Genomic DNA, 27,648 nt, shown 5'->3' with positions numbered 1-27,648 from the left:
CCCCCGCCTCCCCCCGCCCCCCACCCCCTGCCTCCAGAGACCTGTGCTTCCTTCAGGAGCCTTACTATGCCTCACTATTTTTATATTCCCTTGCCCCATTTCATGCATCAATGTGGTGTACCCTAAGTGGGACCTCACCTCATGTAAGACCCTGGTGAGGATGAGCCCCTCCCTGCTGGAGAGAACCAGCATCCCACTGGTTAGGAATAGGAGGGCTCCCGGTTCTGTGCAGGTTGGGTTGGGAGGTAAATTGTTGCTAACTGGTCAAGGGAGAATTTGCCTCTCGTTTACTCCTACTCAGCCTTGTCATCATGGACCTCATGTCCTAAGTCCTGGGAGCTTGCCTGCTCTGTCTTTCTGGGAGCCTGGTCTCTTCCACATCCTTGGCATGGAGACTTTGCTCCTCGAGGAATTGAGTGTCTCATTTCCCCCTTCTTAATTTCTTAACCCCTATCCAAGATGGCACTCAGTGCTCCTTGGCAAGCGTTTGTAGCTCTCTGCTTATTCTGTACGGTCCTTATCTCTAGATCCTAACTGCTTGTTCGTTTCTCTTTCCTTAGTCCCAGACTGGAGGCACCTGGAAGGCAGGGGCTGTCCTTTCCACTGTTGAAACTTTGTCCCTAGTACAGAAACTCCAACATGGTTGGCACTCAAAAAAATATGTTTTTGTAGTATATATTATTTTTGAGAGAGAGAGAGAGAGAGAGAGCGCGCGCGAATGGGGGAGATGCAGAGAGAGGGGACAGAGGATCCAAAGCGGGTTTTGTGCTGACAGCGGAGAGCCAGATGCAGGGCTCAAAGTTATGAACCCTGAGATCGTGACCTGAGCCGAAGTCAGATGCTCAAATGACTGACCCACCCAGGCTTTCCAGCATTCAAAAATAATTTTAATATAAGCATTGAATGAGTGTGGTGAGTGCATTAAAGGTTTTCCTTGGGGTTGGCTGCCTTTAGGGCCAGCCCAGTTTCTCCAGACCTTCTGTGTGCACTGATGTACATCTCTGGAACATCAGGATGAAATCTCAAAATAGACAACGAGAAACCCTACCCTCTGGGTCTATAAGGAAATCGGTCTTTCTGATCCTTCCAACGAAGGAAGAAATTAATTGAATGTAAACTCATTACATCTCTGAAGCACTTTGAAAATTTCCCCATAATTTAATTACAGTGAACTTCTCAGGATGTAGTCATGCCAGGAAATGTCTCAAACTGTCAGTGGCGTGGGGTGAGGTAAGGGCAGGGGGATTGGGTACTGCGGGTGGGGCCTTATTTCTAGAGGACATGTGCTTTGGTATTATAACGAGCTATGGAGTCACCCTGGTTCGGTTTGATCCTGGTTTCTCTAATTAGTTGTGTGAGCTGGGACTTTGTAAGCCTCAATTTCCTCATCTGTAAAACAGGTTATAACAGTGCTGTCTCCTTTACGGGGTTGTTGCACACACGAAATGAGTCAAAATATTTGAAGCTCTTAGCACAGTGATGGTCACGTAGTAAATCTTGATTAGTATTATCTTCTGTCAGGGGAAACAGGTGGAGGACACACATGGAATTTGAAATTAGTAGAAGTTAGTGAACTTGGATATCAAGGTTTGGATCAGCTTTCTTTCAATATGTGACTCTCACATTACTGAGCGTCCCTTAATCACCCGCAGTTGATTATCTTACCTGTGCACACTCCTTCCTCCTTTCTTCCTGGCAGCACCGTCTTGGATGCTTTCTTTGTTCATGTATAACTTAAAAAAAAAAAAAAAAAGGGATCATACCGGACATAATGTTTAAAAGCATGTTCTAGGGTGCTTGGGTGGCTCAGTCGGTTAAGCGTCCGACTTTGGCTCAGGTCATGATCTCACAGTTAATGGGTTTCAGCCCCGCATCAGGCTCTGTGCTGATGGCTCAGAGCCTGGAACCTGCTTCAAGTTCTGTCTCTGTCTCTGTCTCTCTCTCTCTGCCCCTCTCTGCCCCCTTAGAAATAAAATAAAAAAAATTAAAGTTTTTTTTAAAGCACGTTCTTTCACTTCATATATCTTGAACTTTTTTCATATTCTCTTGGATCACAAGAACTGCCCATGTTTGTTTTCACTTTTGATTGAGGTATGATGAAAACACACCCAACTGCACGCAGTAACTGGGATATTTTTAACCAATGACCTGTTGCTCATTTCAGTTGGACTTGAGGCTTTGAATCGTTGTTTACTTTTATCAGGGCAATAGATGTACGCGACTAGGAAGAGCAAATGTTCGTAAAAGGCTTATAAAGAAAAGGACAGCATTCCCTCCCCTGCCTCCCACGGCCCCTTCTCTTTCCTAAAAGTGACCGCTTTTGTCTGTTTCTTGAGAAATTTTCCCTCATATTTCTAAACAAATCTATTCTGCAATTTTTTTTTTTTTTTTTTGATTGGGAAACCAGTACCCTTCAGTCTGGTCATTGTTCTTTTTAGATATCTTTAATAGTTTCCCCCGCTGGCCCTGTGTTCTCTCTCGATTAATCTTACTAGTTGGCCGTGGGGCCTCCTGGATGAACCTCTCGTTTTCCTCTCTTCTCTATTTTGTAATCTCTCTGCTGTTTTGTTCTGCACGGTGGGAAGTTTCATGGACCTTCAACTCCATAAAAGGAGCAAATGTTTTTTGTTGGTGTTTTCATAGTTTCAGTTTCTGAAAACTTTCTTGTTCTCCTTGTTTTTGTTTTGTTTTATTTGTTTTTTCTTTTCCTTCCGGCACCCTGTCCTTTTCAATGTTGTCTCCTTGAATTCCCAGGGTTCTCTCTAAGAGCCTTCTTTCTTCCTGCTTGGTTCCTGGGGTCGCCCGCGGGAGCATTTAAAGACAGTCTCCAGGAGCTCCTGGCTGGCTCAGTAGGTGGAGCCTGTGACTCTTGATCTCAGGGTTGTGAGTTCGAGCCCCACATTGGGCGTAGAGCTTACTTAATAAAAAAATAAGAATAAAATCAGTTTCCAGCTGGGTAAAGAAACCGTGCCTCGTAGTAGTACCAGCCAACATTTCGAGTGCCTCTCAGTAGTCCTTGCAACAGCCGGATGAGCGAGGGGCTGCCATTCCAGTCTTGCAGATGACAAAGCTGGGGCTTATGGAGGGGGATGGGACATGCCCAGGCCCTGTTGGGATTTGCCCTCAAGTCTGTGTGATTCTCGAGTCCTTGCCCTAAGCCTGGCGATACACGTTTCCCTGAGTTTTCTTTGATTACAGGGGAGGTCGAACATCTCATTAGTTCCTTGCACCCTTGGGCATTTCTTTGGTGACGAGCCAGTTATTTACAACCCTTGCCCCGTTTATGTCTCTAAGTTGTTATTTGCACTGGGGCTTCTGCAATCAGGCTTGAGTCTCCCCCCGATGCTAGTCCTCTCTGCACCTGCCACCTGTATACAGCAGCTTCCAGCCCAGGCCACCGGATGCCACTGTGGGCTCGTCACGGTCTCCTTGTCTGGGACATGCACTGATCCGCCCCTGCAGATCTCTAGCCGGTCACCTGATGGGCACCTCGCACTTGACAAGTTCAACCCAGGGCTCTCGACTGCTTTATTTCACTTCCTTCCCCATCCTGTGTTCCACATGTGCTCTCCCCTAGGTCTCCCCTCTCGGTCAAGGGCACCACCTTCCGTGAAGCTGCAGGGGCCCCAAACCGGGATGTCGCCTTGATTCCCATCTGCACTAGGTTGCATGATGTCACCATCCCCCCTCTCCGTCCCAATCTCTGTCCACCTAGAACCTGTGGGTATGGCTTTATTAGGAAATAGGGTCTTTGCAAATGTAATCAAGTTGAGATCATGCTGAATTAGGGTAAGCCCCAAATCCCATGTGACTGGTGTCCTTACGGGAAGAGACAAATATGGACACGGGCTTAGAGACCCATGGGGAGAAGATGGCCATGTGATGGGAATGATTGTCTACAACCCAAGGCATGCCGAGGATGGCTCACAGCCCCGGAGGCCAGAAGAGGCAAGGAAGGTTTCTTCTCTAGGGGCTTCAGAGGGACCATGGCCTCGCAGAGTCTTTGATTTTGGATCCGTAGGCTCCAGAACCACGAGAGAATACAGCTCTGTTGTTTCCAAGCCCCTTGGTTTGTGGCATGTGGCTAGGCAGCCGCAGGAGACCCCTACGCTCTCTGTCACATGACCCTGCCCCATCCATTCCACCGACAAGCCCTGTCTCTCCCTCCAGAATACAGCCCAGACGTGACCATCATTCTTCACCATCTGGTCTGCACTGTGGTCATCTCACAGGTGTGCCGGAGTGGCCTCTCTGGCTCTCTGCCTCTGCTCCCGCCTCCCCGCCACCCTGTGTCTACACCCCTTCATCCGCTGCAGCCTGTGTGAGCTTCTGTAAATGCACATTTCAGCTCCATTGCACCTGCGGGAGAGTGAAATCCTAGCTGCCCCACGATCTGCGAGGACCCTGCCCTTCTCTCTCTTCTCTGGTACCCCTCCCTGCCTCGGTCACTATGCCTGAGTCTTCTTTTCTGTCCTTAAACTTGTTCTGACCTCAGGAACGTCTTCCCTTTACTTGGAACTGAATATCGGCCCCTCTGATCATTCAGATCTCATCTCAAATGTCCCCTCCCCAAAGAAGCCTTCCCTGACCACCCACGCAAAATAACTCCTCCCCGTCAGTATCTGTCTCAGGGCAATGTTTTATTTCCTCTGTGTCATCCACTGTTCTCCGAATCTCTTATTTGTTTTCTTGGGTATTGTTTGTTGGCTCTTCCCAGAGAGAAAGCTCCTCCTGGGCAGAGTGTGCCTGTCTTGTGTATTACAGCCCTCAGTGCCCGACTCGTTAACTGTTCCCTGAATTAATTAATGCTGCCCCCAGAATTGTCTTCCTAAATCATATTTGAGATCCTTTCCCCTGCCCCTGAAGTTCTCCGTGGTTTCCTGTTTCTTACTGAATAAAGTTTAAACATCTTGGCACGGTATTCCCGGCTCTCCTGGCCTGTTCCCATCTCCTTCCCGTGCTTCTCCCTATATGTGTGCTCTGCCTTGACCTTTGCTGTTGCCTGAACCTGCCCTACCACTCCTGGAATGCTGAGTTTCTGCTCTGATTTCCCAGCCCCAACCCGGCTTTTTGGGTTGCGCGCACCCTGTGGTGCAGTGCTCTCTGTAGCCGGTCTTCCCGGGATCCCTCCGTGTGGACCTCCTTGGGTGCAATGCCTTTGGCCTCATGGTGTGTCGTCTTCTGCCAGATCCTTCTCTCCCAGCTCCCTGCTCACTGTCTCCCACAAATGCGAGGCACAGTTCTTTGTGCACACAGGCCCGTGAGCGCAAACGGACGCATCTCCATGTGTTATTGAAGTGGATTAAAACTTCGTGGGGCGCCTGGGTGGCTCACTCGGTTGAGCGACCAACTTCGGCTCAGGTCGTGATCTCGCGGTCCGTGAGCTCGAGCCCCGCGTCGGGCTCTGGGCGACAGCTTGGAGCTTGGAGCCTGCTTTGGATTCTGTCTCCCTCTCTCTCTGCCCCTCCCCTGTTCATGCTCTTTCTCTCTCTCTCTGTCAAGAATAAATAAACGTTTAAAAAAAATAAAACAAAAACAACTTGGTGATCTGGTGGCAAGGTTGAGGGTACTCTGGCCGCCGGGGATGCCTCCCCTTTGTCGTGTGTTTTACATGTGGCGCCACCTGGGTACACAGCACATGCTTCATGCTTACACGTGTTGTGTTATGCACCTGCAGACACGTGTATATGCAGTTTTCAGGATGGGTAAATTGGGCTTCTGTCCCTAGGAACTCCAGAGTTTAGATCATAAGGCTTTGGTTTAAACTCTTCTCTCAAATCCTTTGCTCTCATAATAGTAAAAATGGAGTCATATAATAAGCATTATAACGCTTAGTATTTATAGAGTTTTTAGGCCAGTTTTTGTGCTAAGCACTTAACATGCATTATTGCATTAATCCTTGTAGCAGTTACAGGAGATAAGCCCCACCTCAGGGACGGTGTTATGCTCTAGAGCAGGGACTCAAGAGCCACAGTGACTGGATTTGAATCTTGGCTCTGCCAGTTACTAACTGCATGCCCTTATCAATTACTTAAGTGCTCCGTGCCTCAGTTTCCCCAAATGTGGAATAGGGATAATAATAGCACCTAAATTTTTAAATGATTTTTTTAATATTTATTTCTGAGAGAGAGAGAGACAGACAGACAGACAAAGTGCAAGTGGGGGATGGACAGAGAGAGGGAGACACAGGATCTGAAGTAGGCTCCAGCTTCTGAGCTGTCAGCACAGAGCCTGATGCGGGGCTCAAACTCACAAACCACAAGATCATGACCTGAGCCAAAGTCGGACACTTAACAGACTGAGCCACCCAGGTGCCCCCTAAATTTTTAAAAGAATATATTCATTTGTTTATTTTTGAGAGGGAGGGGACGGGCAGAGGGAGAGGGGAGACAGAATCCCAGGGAGGCTCCATCCTGTCAGCACAGAGCCCATTGAGGGGCTCGATCCCACAAACTGTGAGATTATGTCCTAAGCTGAAATCAAGAGTTAGTTGCTTAACTGACTGAGCCACCCAGGTGCCCCCCAATAGTATCTAGCTTTAAAAAAAATTTTTTTTATATGTTTATTTTTTTTGAGAGAGAGAGAGAACATGAGCAGGGGAGGGGCAGAGAGAGAGGGAGACACAGAATCCAAGCAGGTTCCAGGCTCCGAGCTGTTAAGACTATTAACTTTTAAAAAAATTTTTTTTTAAAAATGTTTTTATTTATGTTTGAGACAGAGAGGGACAGAGCACGAGCAGGGGAGGGGCAGAGAGAGGGGGAGACAGAATCCGAAGCGGGCTCCAGGCTCTGAGCTGTCAGCACAGAGCCCGACGTGGGGCTCGAGCCCACAGACTGAGATCATGACCTGAGCCGAAGTCAGACCCTTAACAGACTGAGCCCCCCAGGTGCCATTATGGTCCCTAACTTTTCACCTGAGGAGGATTACAAAGGTTCCTGGGGCGGAGTCAATCTATAAATGTTGTTATGATCGATTCCATTTTACGTATGAGAATCACTATTCCACTATTATTTCTGTTTTCTGTGTGAAGACATAGGAGCCCTGGAGAGATGAATCTCTTCCCCAGGTCTCCCAGGCTGGGAGCTTAGGTTTGAATCAGGAAGTCCGACTCCACAGTCATGCCTTCTGTCCATTATGCTGCACTGCGTTTCACCAAGAGGGAGGAAGACGGGAAAAGAGTGGACGGGTGGGGCTAGCCAGGGTTGCTAGACCACATAACACGTCCCTATGTGAATTTGAATACCAGATAAATAAGAATTCTTTCATATAAGTGTGTCCCAAATGAAAAAAAAAACTCACTGTTTACCTGAAACTCGGATTTGCCTGGGGACCCTATATTTTGGTTTGCTAAATCAGGCAACCTAATGGGGGGGCTCTTTCATTCTTCAGTCCCTTCCTTAAGATTGTGTCCCACCAGGGGAGGAAAGGGGAAAAAAAAAAAAGATTGTGTCCCACCATTCCTGACCTGCTGTCCATTTCCCCGGGGTTGCTGCCACCATACTGATGGGGTGGTCCTTTGCACCCCCCAAGTGAGTTAGGGCAGGAAATGCGGAGAACCCATGTCGGCCTGAGTGGTAAAAATGAAATGTGATCTTGTTTGCAATAAAGCCTGGCATCTTTCTTTCTTGACCATGAAGATTGTGTCCCTAAGCCTTGCTGCTAATTTTCTTTGAGCCAGGAGAGGGGCACAGAGCCAGTGGCATGGTGGTTTCTTGCCACCGGTGAGGGAGAATAGTGAAGTCGAAGAAAATCTTCAACCAGATCTTTGAGTTTTTCTCGGTGTGACCACACAGCGGACTCTCACTCCTCCGAATGTTGGCAGGGACTGCTTCCTCCGCAGCCAGACCTGGGACAGATTGGATCAGTGTGAGTGAGTGGTGGTGTTGGGGTAGGGGAGGCTTGACCAACTGGTGCAGTCGTCCATCAACAGGCTGAAGGGAAGAGGGTGCTGATAAATTGGTGGCTGGGTGCCACGGAGAGGTTGCTTTGGGCAACGTCATGTTCTCGCTCTCTTGATGACCAGCTGGTGAAGAGGTCCAGTAAGGATGCCCTCCCCCTTTTTTAGTGTACATGGCATTAATGATTTTGGCAGGCCGCAGGATTCTGGGAGTCCTCCCTCATCTGGCTAGACTGAATCTGCTTTGAAAGGGCTGAGATAATTAGCATGCTTGCACCTGTCCATTATTCAGAAGAACGGGTCGGTGGAAGAGGAATGGCAAGCTCAAACCAAAAGTCTAAATATTATTTGACTTTGGAACCTCGTGGTCTTGGGTGCGGCTGAGGTCATTGCCAGTAGGTGCCCCAGTCCCGGGGGGCATCTGACACGACGCAGTTGCTTGGTAAATGTTTGTTGAGCTGAGTTGTACTTGGAATAGGAACAGGAACATAGGTTTGGAGCAGAACTGGGCTGGAGGGCTGACTTTTTCGGCTCTTTTCCCTCTGTTTGGGCAGGGCAAGTTAGAATTGGGTCGTTGGCCAGTAAATTGGAAGCCCAGATGTGCCTTGGGTGATTATTTTTGCTTTGCCCTCACCATGGAGACCTGTGGTCACTGAGAATGGATACTGAGAGGTCCTTTCGGGCATGATTAACGTATTTGCCTAATACTGCTGGCACTTCGTGTTTGATAATGGCCCGACTCCTAGCTCCGGGCATAGGCCTTGTCGGGTACTTGGTGATTGTGTTGGCCTATCCCCAGAGGGACCATGTTAGGGTGGACCCTAGACCCTGGAGACCCCATATACTGTTCATGGCACAAATGTGGCTCATCAAAATATGGGGGAGCCTCCCTAAGAGTCTTTAAAAAAGGGGGGCGCCTGGGTGGCGCAGTCGGTTAAGCGTCCGACTTCAGCCAGGTCACGATCTCACGGTCCGTGAGTTCGAGCCCCGCGTCGGGCTCTGGGCTGATGGCTCAGAGCCTGGAGCCTGTTTCCGATTCTGTGTCTCCCTCTCTCTCTGCCCCTCCCCCGTTCATGCTCTGTCTCTCTCTGTCCCAAAAATAAATAAACGTGGAAAAAAAAAAATTAAAAAAAAAAAAAAAAGGAACATACGTCCAGATCTTACGGCGTCAGCCCAATGAGTTTTGATGGTTATATACACCTGTATAACCACCACCCAAAGGGAGGTTGAGAACATTTCTGTCACTCCAGGGAGAGCTTCTATTACCTACGCTAATTCTTCCTCTCTTCCCAGGCAATTACTTTATAATTTCCATCACCATATGGTTTTGCATATTCTTGAACTTAAGTGGTTGCATTTAAAAAATGCACGAGGAAAAAAAAATAAAAAAATAAAAATAAAACAGGGGCGCCTGGGTGGCCCAGTTGGCGGAGCATCAGACTCTTGATTTCTGCTCAAGTCATGATCCCAGGCTTGTGGGATCGAGCCCTGCATCAGGCTCCGCGTTGAGCATGGAGCCTGCTTGGGATCCTCTCTCCCTCTGTCTCTGCCCCTTCCTAGCTCGTGTGTGCTCTCTCTCTCTCTCTCTCTCTCTCAAAACAAACAAACAAACAAATAAAATGAACAAGCCTATATATACAGTGTTGTCAGGTGTCCTTCACTCAGCGTAATGATCTTGAGATTCATACATGTTTTGATATCAGCGGTTTTCCCCCTTTTTATTGCTAAGGAATGTTTCATTTTATAAGTGTAGCGTTAAGAATGTATATCTATTCTCCCACTGATGGACATTGGGTTCTTTCGAGGTTTGGTCTACGAATAAAGCTGCTGTGAACATTTCTTGTGTAAGTCTTTGTGTGGATGTATGTTTTCATTTTTCTTGGGACAGCTATCCAAGAGAGGAATTACCGGGTCGTAGGGTAGAATTTTTTTTTTTTTTTTTTAAGTTCGTATGTTGTCTCCTACTTTGGAGCATGCGTGCAAACTTGCAGGCCAAGACCTTGCCCATCATTTTCACCGAGTGGGTGTGGCTAACAAGAGTCAGGCCATTCAAGCCAGTCTGCATCAACTAATAACTGTAATTGAAGCGAAGTGTAAATTATTATAATTCTGAGTTGTTAGATTGAAGTCTGTAAAATCATATGAAGCTGGTATATTATGAGGGCTTTCTGATAAAAGAAAATTAAGTACAGATATGGCCCCTGTATCAATTTGATTCATGCTTGAGTCATGAGTACTAACCGACTTGCCAAATTTGAGAGCTGACTCAATGCAGAATTCATGTGGCCAACCATCGTGGGGTCCTGGGGGGGGGGGTGACTCAGTAGTCAGTGGGCCCGGCCAAGCTCATTCTGGAGGGTTCTGATCCCACAACCCTGGGATCGTGACCTGAGCCTAAATCAAGAGTCGGACACTCAACCGACGGAGCTACCCAGACACCTCTTCCCTTTTTCATTAAGAGGGAAATTTTGTTCCGTGGCTTGGATTTTCTTCCAGTCTTCAAACTGTCTTTGCTGTCATAAAATCAATGCTTAACTGCACTCATCATGCCAGACTATTCTGATCCTTAAGGAACTCTTCACAAATTCATTTATATGATTTCCAGAGCAGAAATCGTCTCAAAATGGGCATTTAAGCAGAAATGAAAAGGTTTGCCTGCTGTGGGCTAGGTGTTTAGCTGATTGTTTTTGATTATTCTATGCTGGTACCTCTGACACCAGAGGGAAATTAATAGCATTGCAAAGTATGGATCCCTGTGGCATTTTACACCATATTTTGAGAAAAAAAAAAAAAAAAAAAGCATCATATGGGTTTTGCTAGCTTTTGGAAACCGCAGAAGGGAAGTGGGTGATGTTAGGCTCCAGCAACGTGAACGTGAGAAAGAGCTTGCAAACACATCTGCTGATTTTTAAATGTCTCCTGCAGCCCCTTTTGGCTCCCTGGTGTCCAGGCTGCGATTAGGAGCCTTTGACAAAATCATGCCGTCTGGGGCAGGGGGTGTCTCGTTATCATGCAGAAACATTTCTGGAAATTGAGTTTTTGTCCATAGGATCCTTTTCTCCCATTGGCTTTTTTTTTTTTTTTTTTCACTGTGACAGCAGGCTCTTCTATTATTAAAACTTTCAAAAATTGTATTATATATTTATTCATCACATTTACTTACATATTTAAGTATTTTAAAATTACATTGTCAATTTATTTTAAGATTGTCCCCCAAAGATATGTGCATGTGTAGTTTGAAAAGTTAAACTCTTGGGGCGCCTGGGTGGCTCAGTCGGTTGGGCTTCTGACTTAGGCTCAGGTGATGATCTCACAGTCCGTGGGTTTGAGCCGCGCATCGGGCTCTGGGCTGACAGCTCAGAGCATGGAATTCTGTGTCTCCCTCTCTCTCTGCCCCTCCCTCGCTTGCGCTCTCTCTCTGTCTCAAAAATAATAAAAACATTTTAAAAAATTAAAAAAAAAAGGCAAGTTCTTCTACAGGGTTGATTAACAAAAAGCAGCGATCTGCAAACACTCCCCTCCCTCTTTCCTATGTCTCAGGGATGAGTGTCAGTGTTTATTTGCTTCCAAATTTCTCAGCTGCACACCTACTCGGCCACTGCTTGGCTTTTTCAGCCTCAAATGTAGCCAGTGACTTCCAGGTGTGGAAGATGAGAACCCGGTTTTCTTATCTCCACCTGCATCCAATGCTGTAGATATGTTGTATTTTTGGGGGGTTAGTTCAATAATCACAGCTTAATCATGGAATATTATTGAGCCATAAAAAGAATATAATTGTGACCCACACTGCAACATGGAGGAACCTCAAAAGCATTATGCTAAGTGAAATAATCCAGATGCAAAGGGCAAGATTGCACGTTTCCACTAACATGGAACACGTACGATAGGCAAATTCGTAGAGACGGAGAGTGGATTAGAGGTTATCAGGGGGCAGGGTGGGGGGAAGAGGACAGGAGAATGAGGAGTTACTGCTCAGTGTTTACAGAGTTTCTGTTTGGGGTGGAAAGTTTTAGAAATAGCGGTGATCGGGGCGCCTGGGTAGCTCAGTCGGTTGAGCGTCCGACTTCAGCTCAGGTCACGATCTCACGGTCCGTGAGTTCGAGCCCCGCGTCGGGCTCTGGGCTGACGGCTCGGAGCCTGGAGCCTGCTTCCGATTCTGTGTCTCCCTCTGTCTCTGCCCCTCCCCCGTTCATGCTCTGTCTCTCTCTGTCTCAAAAATAAATAAACGTAAAAAAAAAAAAAATTTTTAAAAGAAATAGCGGTGATGGTTGTACAACACTGTGAATGTAATTAATATGGCTGAATCGTATAGACCTTTAACGTGGTAACTTTTATGTTACATATATTTTATCATAACAAATAAGCAAATCACTTAATAAACAATATTGGTCAGTTTACATTAAGACTGTAAATATTCTTGGGGCGCCTGAATGACTCAGTCGGTTGAGCGTCCGACTTGGGCTCAGGTCATGATCTCACGGTTCCTGGGTTTGAGCCCCGCGTCAGGCTCTGTGCTGACAGCTCGGAGCCTGGAGCCTGCTTCGGATTCTGTGTCTCCCTCTCTCTCTGCCCCTCCCCAACTCACGCTCTGTCTCTCAAAAATGAATAAACATTAAAAAAAAAAATAAAAAAAAGACTGTAAATATTCTTCATGAATTTCCTTTCTTGTGCAGCTGTGTTTTCTAGCATTAGTAAAGGTCTTTTTTTCCCCTTTACTGGACACCAGGCTCCTGCCTAGAATCATAAGTCTGTCCTCCAGACATTAGCCAGGAGGTCTATGATTTTGCTCTTGCCTGGGAACCTTCTAGCCTCTGTTCTCCTTCGGGCTCTTGGCCCTGGGCCTGAACTGTAGCTCCTGACACAGAGTGCCAGGACGTAAAGTCTTCAGCTGGCTTCCCCCCTGACCTGTGCAGGAAATCTGGGGAGGCACAGTGCTCTGGAGAAACCGCCCAGGGGGCGGGAGGTGGCCGGGGCTGGGGCAGGAGGGGGGCTGGAACGTGGGAGCACACTGGGCACTCCTGTTCCACAGGCTTTCACTTTCTCCTGTTTTCGGTGCGGTCCAGCCCCTAGCTGGGTGTGGAGTGCGGGTGGGGGTGTCCCCGAGTGTCTGGCAGGCCAGTTGCTTGGCCATATGAAGTTCAGGAAGAATCTGGGATCTGATGGCTTTCCAGCCTTTCCACCAGTCTTCTTTGCCACCCCATCTGCACCCCCATTTTGGATGGGTCTGGGCCCTTCCATCCCTGGGCTGCTCTGGGTTCTGTGGGGGGAACCACCTTAGGTCAGCCTTCTCAGGGTCTCTGTCAGTCCTTACGTGCCCCTCCTTTCCCTCTCCTTTCCTTTTTTGTGATCAAGATCCTTCCCGTCCCTATACTTTAAGTCCAGCGGGAATTCAGGAGCCAGCAGTCTGTGTTCGATCAGCCACCTGTAACCGAAAGTTCCACAATTTCAATTTCACGGTATTCCCAAATGGGCTAGGATTGACACACAGCAGCACGGTAAACATTGCTGTTTTAAACACAGTCAACACTGACAGTTATGTTTAGGGGGAAATCGTTCTCTGCTTAGACGTACTGAATAGGTGACATTGTGAATGTTACTGTTTCTGAGGAATTTCAAACATCTAGGGGATGGAATGGAGCTTTGGCGTTAAGAGCATGGCCTGGGTTTCAGATCCCAGCTCTGTGACTTCCTGCTGGGTGTCCTTGGGTGACTTACCCTCTCTGAGCCCCAAGGAGGGAGGCCGTAGGTTTCCCAGAGGTGAAGCTTGTGAGGCGCACAGTCCCCTCCGGCTACCACGAGTAGTGCCTCCCCAGGCCGGTCATTTTGCTGACCCCACAAAGCAAACCGTGGGCCCTCTTGGCTTCAAGTCTTTGCTCGCACAGTTTACGATCCTTGGCTGCAGTGATCCCCCTCAATCTTCTCTCAGGCCTTAGTAACTGTTACTATTAATTTTTAATAAACTCTTTGGAAGTATTTTAGATTTTGAGAGAACATTCAAAAATAGCACAGGGAATTTCCGCAGACCCTTATCCAGTTTCCCCTAAACATCTTACATAACCACAGCGCATTTGTCTAGGCCAAGAAATTAACACTGGTACATTACTCTTCCCTACACCCCAGACATTCAGTTGGATTTCACTGTTTTCCCGCTGATGACCTTCCTCTGTTCCCAGGATCCAGTCTGGGATGTATGTTGCATTTAGAGTGTCCTTGTTTTAAAGCGTAGTCTGTAAGGGAGGAAGGTGTGCCTCTCAGTCAGAGCCCTACACGGAAAGCATAATGTACGTGGGCTTTGTTTTGAACCTGCCAGCTTTAGCTATGCTGCTAGGGGGGAAATTATCTTCTTGTTTGCCTCCCTCTAAGGCAGTCATGGGCTTAAGGGTTTCAGTTTTTAAGGTTTATTTCGGTTTGTAAGGTCTGATGAATCTTGCAGAGAAAAATGTTCCACAAGATCATTTCTCCTGTTGATGAGTTGCCAAAGATTTCCCAGTGCTGCGTTTTCTTGGAGCAGCTTATATCCCAATGGTGGGGAATGGCCATGGGATCGATTACGTTTGATTATTGCTAAAACCGATTCATCCCAGGCTGTCATCGTGGGATGCCTTGCCTGGGAATGAGGGAGGCACTAACTTTAACTTTGTCTTTACTCGGTAGCCCTTAGAATTTCTTAAAAGACCCCCAGGGGTCAGTGGAGGTGGGGGAGGGGTGGGGCTGACTTGATGTGGGAGGGCGCAGTCAGTTTTGGATTACATCAGCTTGCGCTGGGGCTTTGGGAAAGCCCCTGGATCCCTTCAGGTCTCTGTTTTCCCACCTGTCACATGAAGCACTTGGACTGGGCAGCCTCCCGAAACCCCTTTCAACTCTGAGAGTGCAATTCTATCAGGAGATTGTATTCAATGGATTATCTGTGATGCTCTGAAAATTCTATACAATCTTCTTTCCACATTTAAGAAAAACTCCATTGCTTTAAACAGTGACTCATCCAGTGTTTGTCAAAGGACTGAAGACATTTGAGTATGAGCCTATATGGTACTTAATTTGGAAGGTAATTTAGGTAGTAGACTAACATTTAGGTAGTAGACTAAAAAATGAGTGTTGAATCACTTCCCGATTACGCCTTCTTTTGATTTCTCTGCTCCCCCATCGCTCCCCTTCACTAGCAGGGATAACAGAGGATTCATTTGGGCCATCCTGTATTGAAGAGCTGCTCTGCCCAGGACTGCCCGGCTCTGGGGTGCTAGGATACAGAGATGCTCACAGCGTGGCCCTAATCGTAGTCCCAGGGGAATATGGACACAAATAATGAATCCAGTGTGTTGGAAAGGGGCCACCCTGGAGGAAGGGTAGGCAGCGAGATGGGACCAAGCGGGGGAGCCTGCTGAGTGCAGGCAGACTCAGAGAAGAATCCGGCAACATCACTTTGACGCTTAACTTCCTGCCAGGAACTAGGTTGGTGTGGTGTATGCATCAGCCGGTGGAATTCTTTGAGACCATCTTGTTACGTAGTAGCATTGCCCCTGTGTTTCGTTTGCTCAGAACTGTGCTGCAGAGAGCTTAGGTTACTTGCTTAGGCTACCTCACTACCAAATGGCAGAGCCGACATTCAAATTTGAACCTGATTCTAAATCCTGTGTTTTCCTGTCCGTTGTATATGTGGACCCGGGTAAAGGGTGTTGGATGCTTGAAGAAAGGGCCATGAGAGGTAGGTCTTGTGTTTTGGCATTTTCGCTGATGAAAGTGCTTGGACCAAGGCAAGTTGGCTGGGGGTTTCAGCTCATAACCAGGGGCTATAGGGCAAGATCATTGCACGAATGATCTAATGGTTAGGGCAAGCCCAACTGTTTTTGTTTTTGTTTTTGTTTTTGTTTTTAATTGAGACCAAATTTACATACCGTTAATCATTTTATAGTGCCCAAGTCAGTGGCATTTAGTATGTTCACAATGTTGTGCAACCACCACCTCTGGCTAGTTCCAAATATTTTCATCACCCCCAAGGACGGCCCTGTACCCATGAAACTGTTGCCTCCCCCCGCCCCCCCCCCACCACCCCTCCGCCCATTTCCTGTCCCCACCACCCCCTGTCCATCACTGATCTGTTTTGTGTTGAGGATTTACCTGTTCTGGATACTTTGTGTAAATGGAATCGTATATACTATGCGACCTTTCCTGTCTGGCCTCTTGTACTTTGCATAATTAATATTTTCAAAGTTCACCGATACCATAGTATGGACCTAGCGCTCCATTCCTTTTCAGGGCTGAAAAGCACTCCATCATCTCTTAAGGGACATCTGGGGCTGTTTCCATCTTTTGTCAGTGATGAACAAGATGAACATCCACTTTTTTTTTTTTAACGTTTATTTATTTTTGGGACAGAGAGAGACAGAGCATGAATGGGGGAGGGGCAGAGAGAGAGGGAGACACAGAATCGGAAGCAGGCTCCAGGCTCCGAGCCATCAGCCCAGAGCCCGATGCGGAGCTGGAACTCACGGACCGCGAGATCGTGACCTGAGCCGAAGTCAGATGCTTAACCGACTGAGCCACCCAGGCGCCCCGAACATCCAGTTTTTTAAATCAAGTCTTGTCATCCATTCATTCATTCGCCCCTCTGTAGGGATCATGTTGAGGTCAGGATGGGGCTGAGACACCACGGGAGGCACGTCAAGAAGAGAGCCAGGGCGGGGCCACCCTTAGTCGTGGGGAGAAGGGCGGAGTACACACAGCTTCTCAAACATCAGCTGCCACGTTCAGATTTCTGGACCCTGCAGTAGACCTACCAAACCAGCCAGGTATTTTAAAAAAATAAACAAAAATAAAAAAAAAATAAAATAAAATACATTCAAAAAGAATGTAGGGTCTCCTGGGGCTCAGTCGGTTAAGCGTCTGACTTCAGCTCAGGTCATGATCTCACAGTCCGTGAGTTCGAACCCCGTGTCAGGCTCTGTGTCGACAGCTCAGAGCCTGGAGCCTGCTTCGGACTCTGTGACTCCCTCTCTCTCAGCCCCTCCGCCACCCACACTCTCTCTCTCTCTCTGTCTCTCAAAAAATAGATAAATGTTAAAATACATTAAAAAGAATGTGTTTCCTCCTTAGCTCTTTTTTTGCAGGAGTTGTTGTTACTGAAATGCTCACTTCCTTGAGCTGCTTTGATCATTTAGCACAAAACTGGGCCACTTCGGCCGGTTTAGCAACCTCTGGCTTGGAGGATGGACTTCACAAAAGCTTTCCCATAGCGCGTTTGATCGACTGGGTTTTATGTTTTCTTTTTGGCAGTAAAGAGGCAAACAAGGACTTTGGGGAACAGCGAGGTCCCTGCCGTGTACCCCAGAACCTGATTATGCACGCCTTTTGTAGACAAAGGTGGGAAGAGGAAGGTACCCACTGTCTGCTCCTCAGGCTTCTATCCCGTGTCTTCAGGGCTGGTGCTGCTAGACCCGTTTTTGCCTTTATAAGCAGGTTTGCATCAGTGGGAAGGCTTTCGGGATCTGTCATCTGGGGTCATAAAGGGACCGGCTGGCAAGGACTTTCCTGTGGAGCCCATTACCTGAAATCTTGAGCCCTCTCCTTGGCAACCTATCCCCTCCAGGCTCTGCTCCTTAGGGCTGAGAGTCCATCGGCACACGACTTCCTGCCTCTCTACAGCTAGTCAGTGTCACTACGTCCACATCAAAAAATGCTTAACATTTAAAGGAGCTTTTCTAGTATCGAGAGTTTCAGGCCAGCCAGCTACGTTGGGGGAATTACTAAATAGGACTTACCATACAGTCCAGCAGTGGCACTCCTCGGTATTTACCTGAACGAGCTGAAAAGTTACATCTATGCACAAACCTGCACGTGATGCTTAGAGCAGCTCTATCCATCATCGCCAAGACTTGGAAGCAACGAAGATACCCCTCTGCAGATGAATGCATAAATAAACGGTGTCCGTCCAGGCAATGGAATATTGTTCAGAGCCCAAAAGAAATGAGCTAGCAAGCCATGAAAAGACGTAGTGGGGGCGGGCGCCTGGGTGGCTCAGTCAGTTGAGGGTCCGACTCTTGATTTCAGCTCAGGTCACAATTTCACCATCTGTGAGTTCCAGCCCCGCGTTGGGGTCCCCGCGGGCCGTGCGGAGCCTGCTTGGGATTCTCTGTCTCTCCCCTCGCCTGCTTGAATGCGCATGTGCTTGCCCTTTCTCTCTTTCAAAATAAATAAGCTTTTTTTTTTTTTTTTTTTTAAAGAAGACACAGAGCAATCTTAAAAGCATATCACTAAGTGAAAGCAGCCAATCCAAAAAGGCTACACACTGTAGCGATTGATTCTGTCTGTATGACATTCTGGAAAAGGTAAAACTGTGGAGATGGTAAAAGGATCAGGGGTCTCCAGGGGCTAGGAGGAGGGAAGGATGGATAGAGCACACGGAAGTTTTAGGGTCGTGAAACTACTCTCTCTGATACTGGAGGAGTGGATACTTGTCTTTATGTGTTTGTACAAACCCATAGAACGTACAGCTCCAAGACTGGTCTCAAATGTAAACTATGGGCTTTGGACGGTAATGGTGTATCAATATGGTGTAACAACTATGCCACTGAGGGGCGGGAGGTTGATAGTGGGGAGGTTGTGCAAGATGGCGGGGCGGGGGGGGGGGGGCTTCTCTGTAATTTCTGCTCTATTTTCCTGTGAACCTGTAACTGCTCTAAAAAAATTGTCATGCATGCCTTCATATGCTGTATTAGTTTCTTGTTGCTGCTGTAAGAAGCTACACAAATGTAGTGGCTTAAAGCAACGCAAACATGCTATCTGAAAGTGCTGGAGGTCAGAGGTCAGGAGCCCAAAATGGATACAGTCAAGGTGTTCTCCGGGGTGCCTTCCTTCTGGAGGCTCTAGGGGAGAATCTGTTGCCTTGTCTTTTCCACTTTCTGGAGGCTGCCTGTATTTCTTGCTTCCCGACCTTTTCTCCATCATCAAGCCAGCCCGACAGCATCTTCCAGTCCCTTACTGACAGTGACCTCTGCTTTTGTCATTACGTCTTCCCTGTGACGCTTATTTTTTAAAACTATTTCATAATGTTGATTTATTTTTGAGACAGAGAGAGAGAGAAAGAGCGTGAGTGGGGGAGGGGCAGAGAGAGAGGGAGACACAGAACCTGAAACAGGCTCCAGGCGCTGAGCTGTCAGCACGGAGCCCGAGGCGGGGCTCGAACTCACAAACTGTGACATCATGACCTGAGCCGAAGTCGGACCCTTAGCCGACTGAGCCACTCAGGCAACCCTGTGACTCCTCTTGTTGTCTCATGGAAACCCTGTGATCCCATTGGCTCCATCCAGATCATCCAGCATAACCTCCCCATATCAAGATCCTTAACTTGATCACAAGTACGGAGTCCCCTTTGCCATGTACGGTGACATATTCACAGGTTTGGGGATTGGGATGCGGCTGTCTTTGGCGGGGTGGGGGGGAAGTCACCACATCTTTGTCTACCACATCTGCCCTTTAAATAACTTTTCTTTGGGCCTTGTGGTCGCTTGGGAAAGGCAACCCAATACTATCTCATGACTGTTCTCTGGTCTTTTTTCTAGTTTATGTGGGTGGCAGGGATGGTGAGGAAAAGGAATGAAGGAAATCCAGTTGGGTCCCCTTGGGTATCTGGAAGGATGAAGAATAGTGATTCTCAAGGAGGGGTCCACCCAAATCATCTGGGCTGCTTTTCTGTTTAAAGCACCCCAGATTCTGGCATACGCCTGCCTTGAGGGGCACATCTCTTTTGCCCTGTACCTCGTGTCACTTGTCCACGGGAACATTTTGTATTTCTCATCTGGAGGGGCAGAGGAAAGGTTGGCACACAGGGATGCTGAGGGATGGAAAGGAGCTAGGGCAGAGGGAGACGCACTTGGTGTGCAAGATGGGATGGGGAACCGAGGCTGAGGAAGTGCCCCCGACCCGTGGCATCGACAAGGATAGGGTGCGGGAGGGATTGAAGGATGAGACGAATGGCCTTCCTGGATGGTACCATTTTAGAGTTGCTGATGGTGGGGCTGTATGGAAGGCCCTGGAACGTGCAGGGAAAGAGGTTGCTGGACAGGTGCGTGCAGATCCTCCTTGGTGTGGAGTTCTCCACGAACAGCAGCTCTCAAAGGCTGTTGAATTCTAAAGCCATGAGACAACAGTCTGGGACGTGTTGGGCTGTGTCACGGAGAAGGGGCCCACAGGCTTCCTTGGACGATCTCGTGGAACTGAACTGATGAGATATTTTCTTTCTTTCTGGAAGTTTCTGAGGCAGATACAATTTTCCGGGGGGTGGCCCTAAGACTTTTGCTAGGAGAATCGGGCCCGGAGCAATTGATCATGTGTGGATGATTGTTGGCAGAAGAGAAATTACTTTCTGCATGGGTTTATTCTTTATTGTTGCTTTTGTAATTCCTGGTTCTGTCACTCTGAGTGTTATTTTGGAGATGGGTGATGCAGATTTTTTTTTTTTTTTAAAGGCAAGGCATAATTAAATCATTTTTAGAAACCCATTCAACACTTTGCATGTCAGTGACGACTGTCATATGGTTACGATGGGTAGTGGGTGTATCTGCCAAGGAGATGTCACAGCATCTGTAAGAGTAAACAGCCATGGATGAGCGTTTACTTCGGTAAACACTGGAAAGTTTTATCAAATTGACCTCACTGAGGTTTTTTTGGGTTCAGCTTCATTTTTCTCTTTCCTTTCATGTTTCTGCCCTCATCGAGGTGATAAGGTGCTACTTTTCAGTTCAGGATCTGCCATTTATTGGCTGTGCGCCCTTGTTCAAATTCTTATTACTTCTAGATTCAATTTCTTTCTCTACAGATAGTAATAGAAAACAGCATCTGCCTCCCAGGTTGTGGCAATGATAGAATAAGGTATCAAAGATACATTTCCCTGGAAATAGCAGGCGGTCAATGAGTATTAGTTCCCTTCTTTCCTTTGAGAGATAACAAAGTTGGCAAGACTGAGCTGATATTGATCAGTGGTTGTCCTCAAATATTTCAAAGGGTGCCACGTGTCAAAGAGGAAGGATACCTTCTTTGGTGCCTCAGAGAGCAGACCTAGAAAGCTAACAGGTAAAAATGGAAGGGAGACAGACACGTGTGACACACATCTACTGTGACAACCAAAACTGTCTCTAGACATGGCCAAACGTCCCCTGGAAGGTACAGTTGCCCATGGGTGAGACCCACTGGATTAGAGGCTAGATGACAGCATCTAGGACTCCATTCTCCCAAGGTCAGCTCTAGTCTGCCCCATGTTTTGTTCCTATAGCACTCGTTCCAGGCATTCTGGTGGTGGCCTTTCGGTTTGAGATAGTACCTACCGTGGAAGACTGAAGGCCTAGCACATGTGTTGGGTTCAGTTCAAGTGCAACTAAAGTCTGCACTTGAAACACCTTCTGTGTGGTTGGTTTAATGGCTTATTGTTCACTGTGGTTTTGCAGGTCATGTTAGCGGCTTCTTACTGGTCTCTCCTGGCCCCGGCAGTGGAGATGGCCACGTCCTCTGGGGGTTTTGGTGCCTTTGCCTTCTTCCCTGTGGCCATCGGCTTCACTCTCGGAGCTGCGTTTGTCTACCTGGCTGACCTCCTGATGCCTCACCTGGTGAGTACCACTCTTCAGACTTGACATAGCCATTCATGTCTCTGTTGAGCAGCCAGTGATATTGAAATAGATATTTTAAGGCATTTAGGGCTTTTACCTAGAGGCACTGAATTGTGACTGGTTTTTTTTTCTCCCTAAAAGAAAATAAGCTCTTGGTAATATGACTAATCGTTCCCTTAGTTACATTTTGGTGAGTTCAGATTTTAAATGTCAGATTTCATTATAAATATAGAGTATAGCTGATGTCGTACTCTGTGGCACTGTGTATATGAGCGGACCTAGAAACCGGGAGAAGTGAGTGAATATGATCATGGTCTTGACCCTTAAGGAGCGTTCACTGTCATCAGGGAGATGACGACATACCCAACTCTAGCCTAAGACCATTGGCCAAGCGTCACATGGACGGGAGCTTATTTATAGCAGGATGAAGTGGGGACATTGGGTAGCAGGGCTCTGAGTTTGAATTCACTTCTGCCATTTGCTGGTTGTGTGTCCCTCAGCTCCAGTTTTCCTTCCTATAGCTTGAAGATAACTCCCTTCAGGGGCTGCAAAGTAAAAATTTAAAAATCTAGGGGCACCTGGGTGACTCAGTCGATTAAGGAGCCGACTTTAGCTCAGGTCATGATCTCATGGTCTGTGAGTTCGAGCCCCGCGTCGGGCTTTGGGCTGACAGCTCAGAGCCTGGAGCCTGCTTCAGATTCTGTGTCTCCCTCTCTCTCTGCTCCCCCTCTGTTCATGCTCTGTCTCTCTCTGTCTCAAAAATAAATAAACATTAAAAAAATGTTAAAAAAAATTTTTTTTAATCTAAAAAGGCACCAGAATTGGGGGGTGGGGGTAGCCAGAGATGTTAGGCCTTTTTGGTAAACTAGGGCTGGTGGGTTGGGTTTGGGGGATGAGCGTCCACTTACTCATGCAGTAGCATGGTACGAACCACAGCCCGCCATCTGGCTGTGATCGCTGACAGAGAGAGCCAAGGTCAAGCCACGAGCTTGTAACTGAATGCCATTGGTTAAAACCAGGTAGTCTGCATATACTGTTGTCAGCGGAGAAAGGTCAGTGTCAGTAAGAACCCAGTAGGGGAACATACAGCCTCACCAGATGCTGTGTCCCAAGCAGCCCTAGAGGCAGGCAGAAGTCCTCCGTGAGATCTGAGCTAGTACTTGAATTCTCCGCTCACCCAGAAAGAGAAGAGGAGGAGGAAGGACCCTATCGGGGAGAATGAGGTTGAAGGTTATTGCTTCTGTTGGATTCTGATGAGCTGGGATCAGGTCAGGCTCACAGGAGTCAGCTGGACAACTATCCCAAGAGGTACTCTGACATTGTCTTCCCTGCCTTCCTGTCCTCTTTCTTGCCTGAAATTCCTGACCGGAGAGAGAGAAGGACGGGTTCTTGGGAACCTGACCCTGGGGCTGGTGAGAAGCTGATTACTCATGTCCCAGAAGGACCAGCCTCTGGACCAGAGAGCTGGATGTGATGGTTGGGTGGAGAGGCATGATATTGTCTTGGAGGAAAGACCATGTATCATTTTTTTTTTTTTTTTTTTTTTATCGAGAGCTTGAATGTCAGTGTCACTTTCTGCCCCCTGGACCCTTGGCCTCCTTGCTGTTCATTATGTTGCATGATAATGACTTTGAGAGGTCTCCTGTGTGGGCTGCCATATTCTGCTCTCAAATCCACCCTAGTAATGTGTGAACTTGCTGTTGGGATGTATTCTACTGGCCCTGGCAGGAAGATCTGACAGCCAACGGCCTTAACTCTTGCAACAGCAGTCCAGGGGCTGGCTCAGCGGCTCTGCACAGCCCCCGCTGGGTCTCATTCTGCCCTTCCTACCTAGTCCCCACTGGGCTTCTAAGACAGTCTCTTGTAGAGGGCTCTTTGCACTCATGATGGGCCACTGCTCACTGGTACTGGGGGCGGGCAGGAGGTCCCCAGCTATATTTGATCAGCTGTCTGAACGTGGGGACTTTCTCTGGGCAGTGTAAATAGTCATTGGCTAATTTGCACCAGGCAGCAGCACATTTTTTTAACCTTTTGCTTGATGTCTGTTCTAATATATGCTTTGAATATGGAGAAGATCCCAGGGAAAAGTCTTGGACAGACTGCACAGAAAATTAGGAATGGCTTGGGAGTGGCGGCAGAACATCCAGGGAGAGAACTCGAAGGGGCTTGAGAAAGGACATAATAACCGTTAATGCTCAGAAGCTCGCTAATCAGCAGAAAGATCAGCCTGAGAGTAAACATCTGTTCTAGGACAATAAATTAAAAAAAGTTTTTAATGTTTATTTATTTTTGAGGGAGAGGAGCGAGTGAGAGAGACAGAGCATGAATGGAGGAGGGGCAGAGAAGGAGACATAGAGTCTGAAGCAGGCTCCAGGCTCTGAGCCGTCAGCACGGAGCCCAACGCGGGGTTCGAACTCACGAACCGTGAGATCATGACCTGAGCTGAAGTCGGACACTTAACCGACTGAGCCACCCAGGCAGGCGCCTGTGTTCTAGGACATTTTAAAAGAAATTAATTCTGGCCATTGATAGGAGAAGGGGAATTTGCCCTGGAAGGTCTTATAAAAGGATAAGAATGATTTATAATTGCTATAGTCACCGAATACAGATGCTGCCATTGATGAGTGGTGCTTTGAAGCCCGACCCGCCATCGCTCTGAGACAGGACGAGGTTTCCTGGGTTTCACTGCTAATTTGCTTTCCAGACCCAGAAAGGGCAGCAGCTTGGATCTGTCGAAGATGCTTTCTGGAGTCTGAGTTCATGGGTTTGGACCTGGAGTCCAGGTGGTGGTCCCGCACTGATTGAGTGCCCCCAGGGAAGGTAGTGGTCTCAGGCAGCTGAGAAGGCAGTTTGGGAGCCCAGACTCTTGGGTTTATGGGAAGGAGATGGTTAGCAACCCTCTCCGTTTCTGTTCATGCAGCCTTTCACATTTATCTGTTGCCCTTTTGCAGCCCAAGCAAAATATTACTCATGAAAAGGGTTTTACTCCTAACAGCCTGTCAGGTTAACCCTGTTGTGGCTTTGTTAACTTCAGATACATCAAATCGCTCCCTGAACTGGATATTTGTTTTCTTTTCTTTATCGGGAAGTAAAACAGAGAAAGCTCAGGCAGTAACTGTTCATGGGCAATGAGCTCACAGAGGTTTACGGAGATTTTGCCAAATGGTGTCTTTGTTTTTTTAATTAAATTTATTTATTTTTTTAAACTTTTTTTTTTTTTCAACGTTTATTTATTTTTGGGACAGAGAGAGACAGAGCATGAACGGGGGAGGGGCAGAGAGAGAGGGAGACACAGAATCGGAAACAGGCTCCAGGCTCTGAGCCATCAGCCCAGAGCCTGACGCGGGGCTCGAACTCACGGACTGCGAGATCGTGACCTGGCTGAAGTCGGACGCTTAACCGACTGCGCCACCCAGGCGCCCCTAAATTTATTTATTTTTGAGAGAGAGAGAGAGCGAGAACGCGAGCACAGGGTGGAGAGAGAGGGAGACAGAGAATCCCAAGCAGGCTCCGCACCGTCAGCACAGAGCCCGACAAGGGACTAGAACTCATGAACTGTGAGATCATGACCTGAGCTGAACTCAAGAGTCAGACACTTAATTAATTGCCTGAGCCACCCAGGTGCCCCTGCCAAATGGCGTCTTAATGGGAGAGGGGAGGAGGCTGGGGGTAGGCACACAGGTGCCACCTCCTAGACCTCAGGAAGAAGGCTGGCCAGAGGGGGCTGGTACATGTGACTGGGACCAGCCCAAGCCCAGGGCTCCCTTTGGAGGCCCCAGGGAGAGACAGAATGGATACCAAAGGGCTGTTTGCAGACATTGGCATTTTTATGATCTTTGCAGTTTTACTTCTATATGAAGGTAAGGATAGCAGCAGGTGGGAAGCCTTCACCTTGAATTTAAAGCAGTGATTTTCTACTGGTGGGTAGAAGGGTAGGGTTGGGAAGGACGGTAGGGTGTGTGTTTCCAAGGCCTCCTGTCTTTCTTTTTAATCCCATTACTATTACATCAATACAACACAAAAATCTCACCATAAAAACTAAAAAACAACAACAAAAAAACCTTATGTGAAATTCCCTTCATGCTATAGACTGTGTCCCCCTCTAATTCATGTGGCGAAATCCTAACCCCCAATGCGATGGTTTTAGGAGGTGGGGCCTTCTGGAGGCGATCAGGTCACGAGTGTGGTGCCCTTACAGTGGGCTCAGTGCCCTTATAAAGAGGTTGCCAAGAGCTCCTTGCCCCTCCTGGCGGGTGAGGACACATGGGGACACATGGACACAGTCTAGGAACAAGAAACCAGACACTGATTCTTCCAGCGCTTTGATGTGGGACTTCCCAGCCTCCAGAACTGTGAGAAATCCATTTTTGTCGCACATAAGCCACTCTGCTTATAGTCATTTTTAAATAGGTTTTATTTTTTTAAGTAATCTCTACACCCAGCATGGGGCTTGAACCCACAACCCTGAGATCAAGAGCCATGCGCTCCACCGACTGAGCCAGCTGGGAGCTGCTCTTGTCATTTTTTATAGCAGCCTGAGTGGACTATGACATTTCCATCTTCCTGTCCTTTCCCAGACCAACCGTTGTTATTAGTTTAGGGGGTATCCTTCCAGATTTTTTTTTCTCTTTTCTTTCTGCAAGAAAATGAATTATGTTGTGTGTTTTAAACAGTGAAATAGAAACACGTTCCCCCTTTGCTTGTATCGCCCGAGTGTGCTTTCAATCCGCTCTAGAGCAGTCCCAGCTCTGCCTCATTTAGAGCTCCCTTCTCTCGTGAATGTGTGTGCATGAAGTTTTATACCATTGGAAACTGTGCATTCTCTTGTGTGTTATTTAAAAAAAATTTTTTTTTAATGTTTATTTATTTTTGAGAGAGAGAGAGACAGAGTGTGAGTGGGGGAGGAGCAGAGAGAGAGGGAGACACAGAATCTGAAGGAGGCTCCAGGCTCTGAGCTGTCAGCCCAGAGCCTGACGTGGGGCAGGAACTCATAGACCGCGAGATCGTGACCTGAGCTGAAATCGGCCGCTTAACCGACTGAGCCACCCAGGCGCCCCTCTTGTATGTTATTTTTAAATTTGAAATGACTTTTATCTGCAGTCATTTTAATACCTATGCAGCACCCCACCACCTAACTTGTATGTATGTAGTTTGCCGGGTGATTTCCCCATCATCTAGTAGCTAGATCCCTCCGTGCTATTACGTATGCATACATGTACATCTGGAAATGTAATTTTGTTTTGTGTTTTCTGAAAAACAAATGGTAACATACTGTCTATGTTGTTGCTACTTGCTTTTTTCAGCTTGCATTCTGTCTTGGCAGCCTTCTCCCTGGGAGCTGTGTGCTCCCCACCCCCTCCCTCCTCTCTCGTGAGGAGGCTGCCCGAAGACTGCAGGGGGAAGGGGAGCTGGTGGGAATCTGATTCCATCTGAGATCTCTCATCTGAGAGAGCCTGGCTGGTGGTCCTGCCCAGACAGGCTCGGGGGGCGGGGGGGGGGGCAGGTCAAGTTCATAAGCAGTGGGGGTCCTACCTTCTTCTCTGCCCCCTCTTTATCTCTGCCCCCAATCTCTCTGTGTCCCCAGTCCTGTTAAGTGTCTCTTCGTGTTCTCTGTAATGGCAAGAAGATGGCTCTGCTGAAAACTTGAACGAGCAGCGTGTGCACATACTTGTAACACGTGTCCAACTTTTGCCGACGTCCACGTTGGTTGGCGGGAGTTGCTATGAGGGACCACCTATGACAAGTGTCTGGAAGTGACAGACGTTGCAGGAGGCGATTATTCCGTCCCCCCCCCCCCCAGGGAGGGTTCGGATGCTTTTCTTCTCCTTCACAGATTCTCTCCATCTTTTAGCATTCCGATTCTACCTCACCAAAGAAAGAACACCTTATAGAGAGAAGATGGGGGTGGGGCAGGGATGGCAAGACTCTCTTACAAAAAAAGGGGAACTGCCGTAGGAACCACCTGGGAGTCTGTAGCACAAGCCTGGCATCGTCCGATGAGCCCAACTAGCTCCGTAGCAAAGGTTGGCTCTCTGCCTCAGTTGCCAGTGCTTCCTTCTTTCTCCTACTTGGTTGGGCTGTGGCAGATGCAATTCTGTTTGACATTGGAAGGCGCATCCCAGGCTTGATCGGTTGTTGGCATCTTGGCTGGGCTGG

General features: G+C 47.8%; 1 protein-coding gene across 2 annotated transcripts in view; it reads left to right on the top strand.

The window, feature by feature from the left end:
• The window catches only part of SLC39A11 (solute carrier family 39 member 11), a 342,512-nt gene that overhangs the window by 23,403 nt on the left and 291,461 nt on the right, over window positions 1-27,648 (top strand). For both annotated transcript variants that reach the window (XM_030295448.2, XM_030295449.1), the window contains exon 4: window positions 21,334-21,492. In XM_030295448.2, the coding sequence (XP_030151308.1) occupies window positions 21,334-21,492 (159 nt within the window). The remainder of the gene's footprint in view (window positions 1-21,333; window positions 21,493-27,648) is intronic.

This window comes from Lynx canadensis, chromosome E1, assembly GCF_007474595.2.
Source record: "Lynx canadensis isolate LIC74 chromosome E1, mLynCan4.pri.v2, whole genome shotgun sequence".
Lineage (NCBI taxonomy): Eukaryota > Metazoa > Chordata > Mammalia > Carnivora > Felidae > Lynx > Lynx canadensis.
The sequence above is the reverse complement of the archived record's forward strand: the minus strand, read 5'-3'. Positions and strand labels throughout refer to the sequence as shown.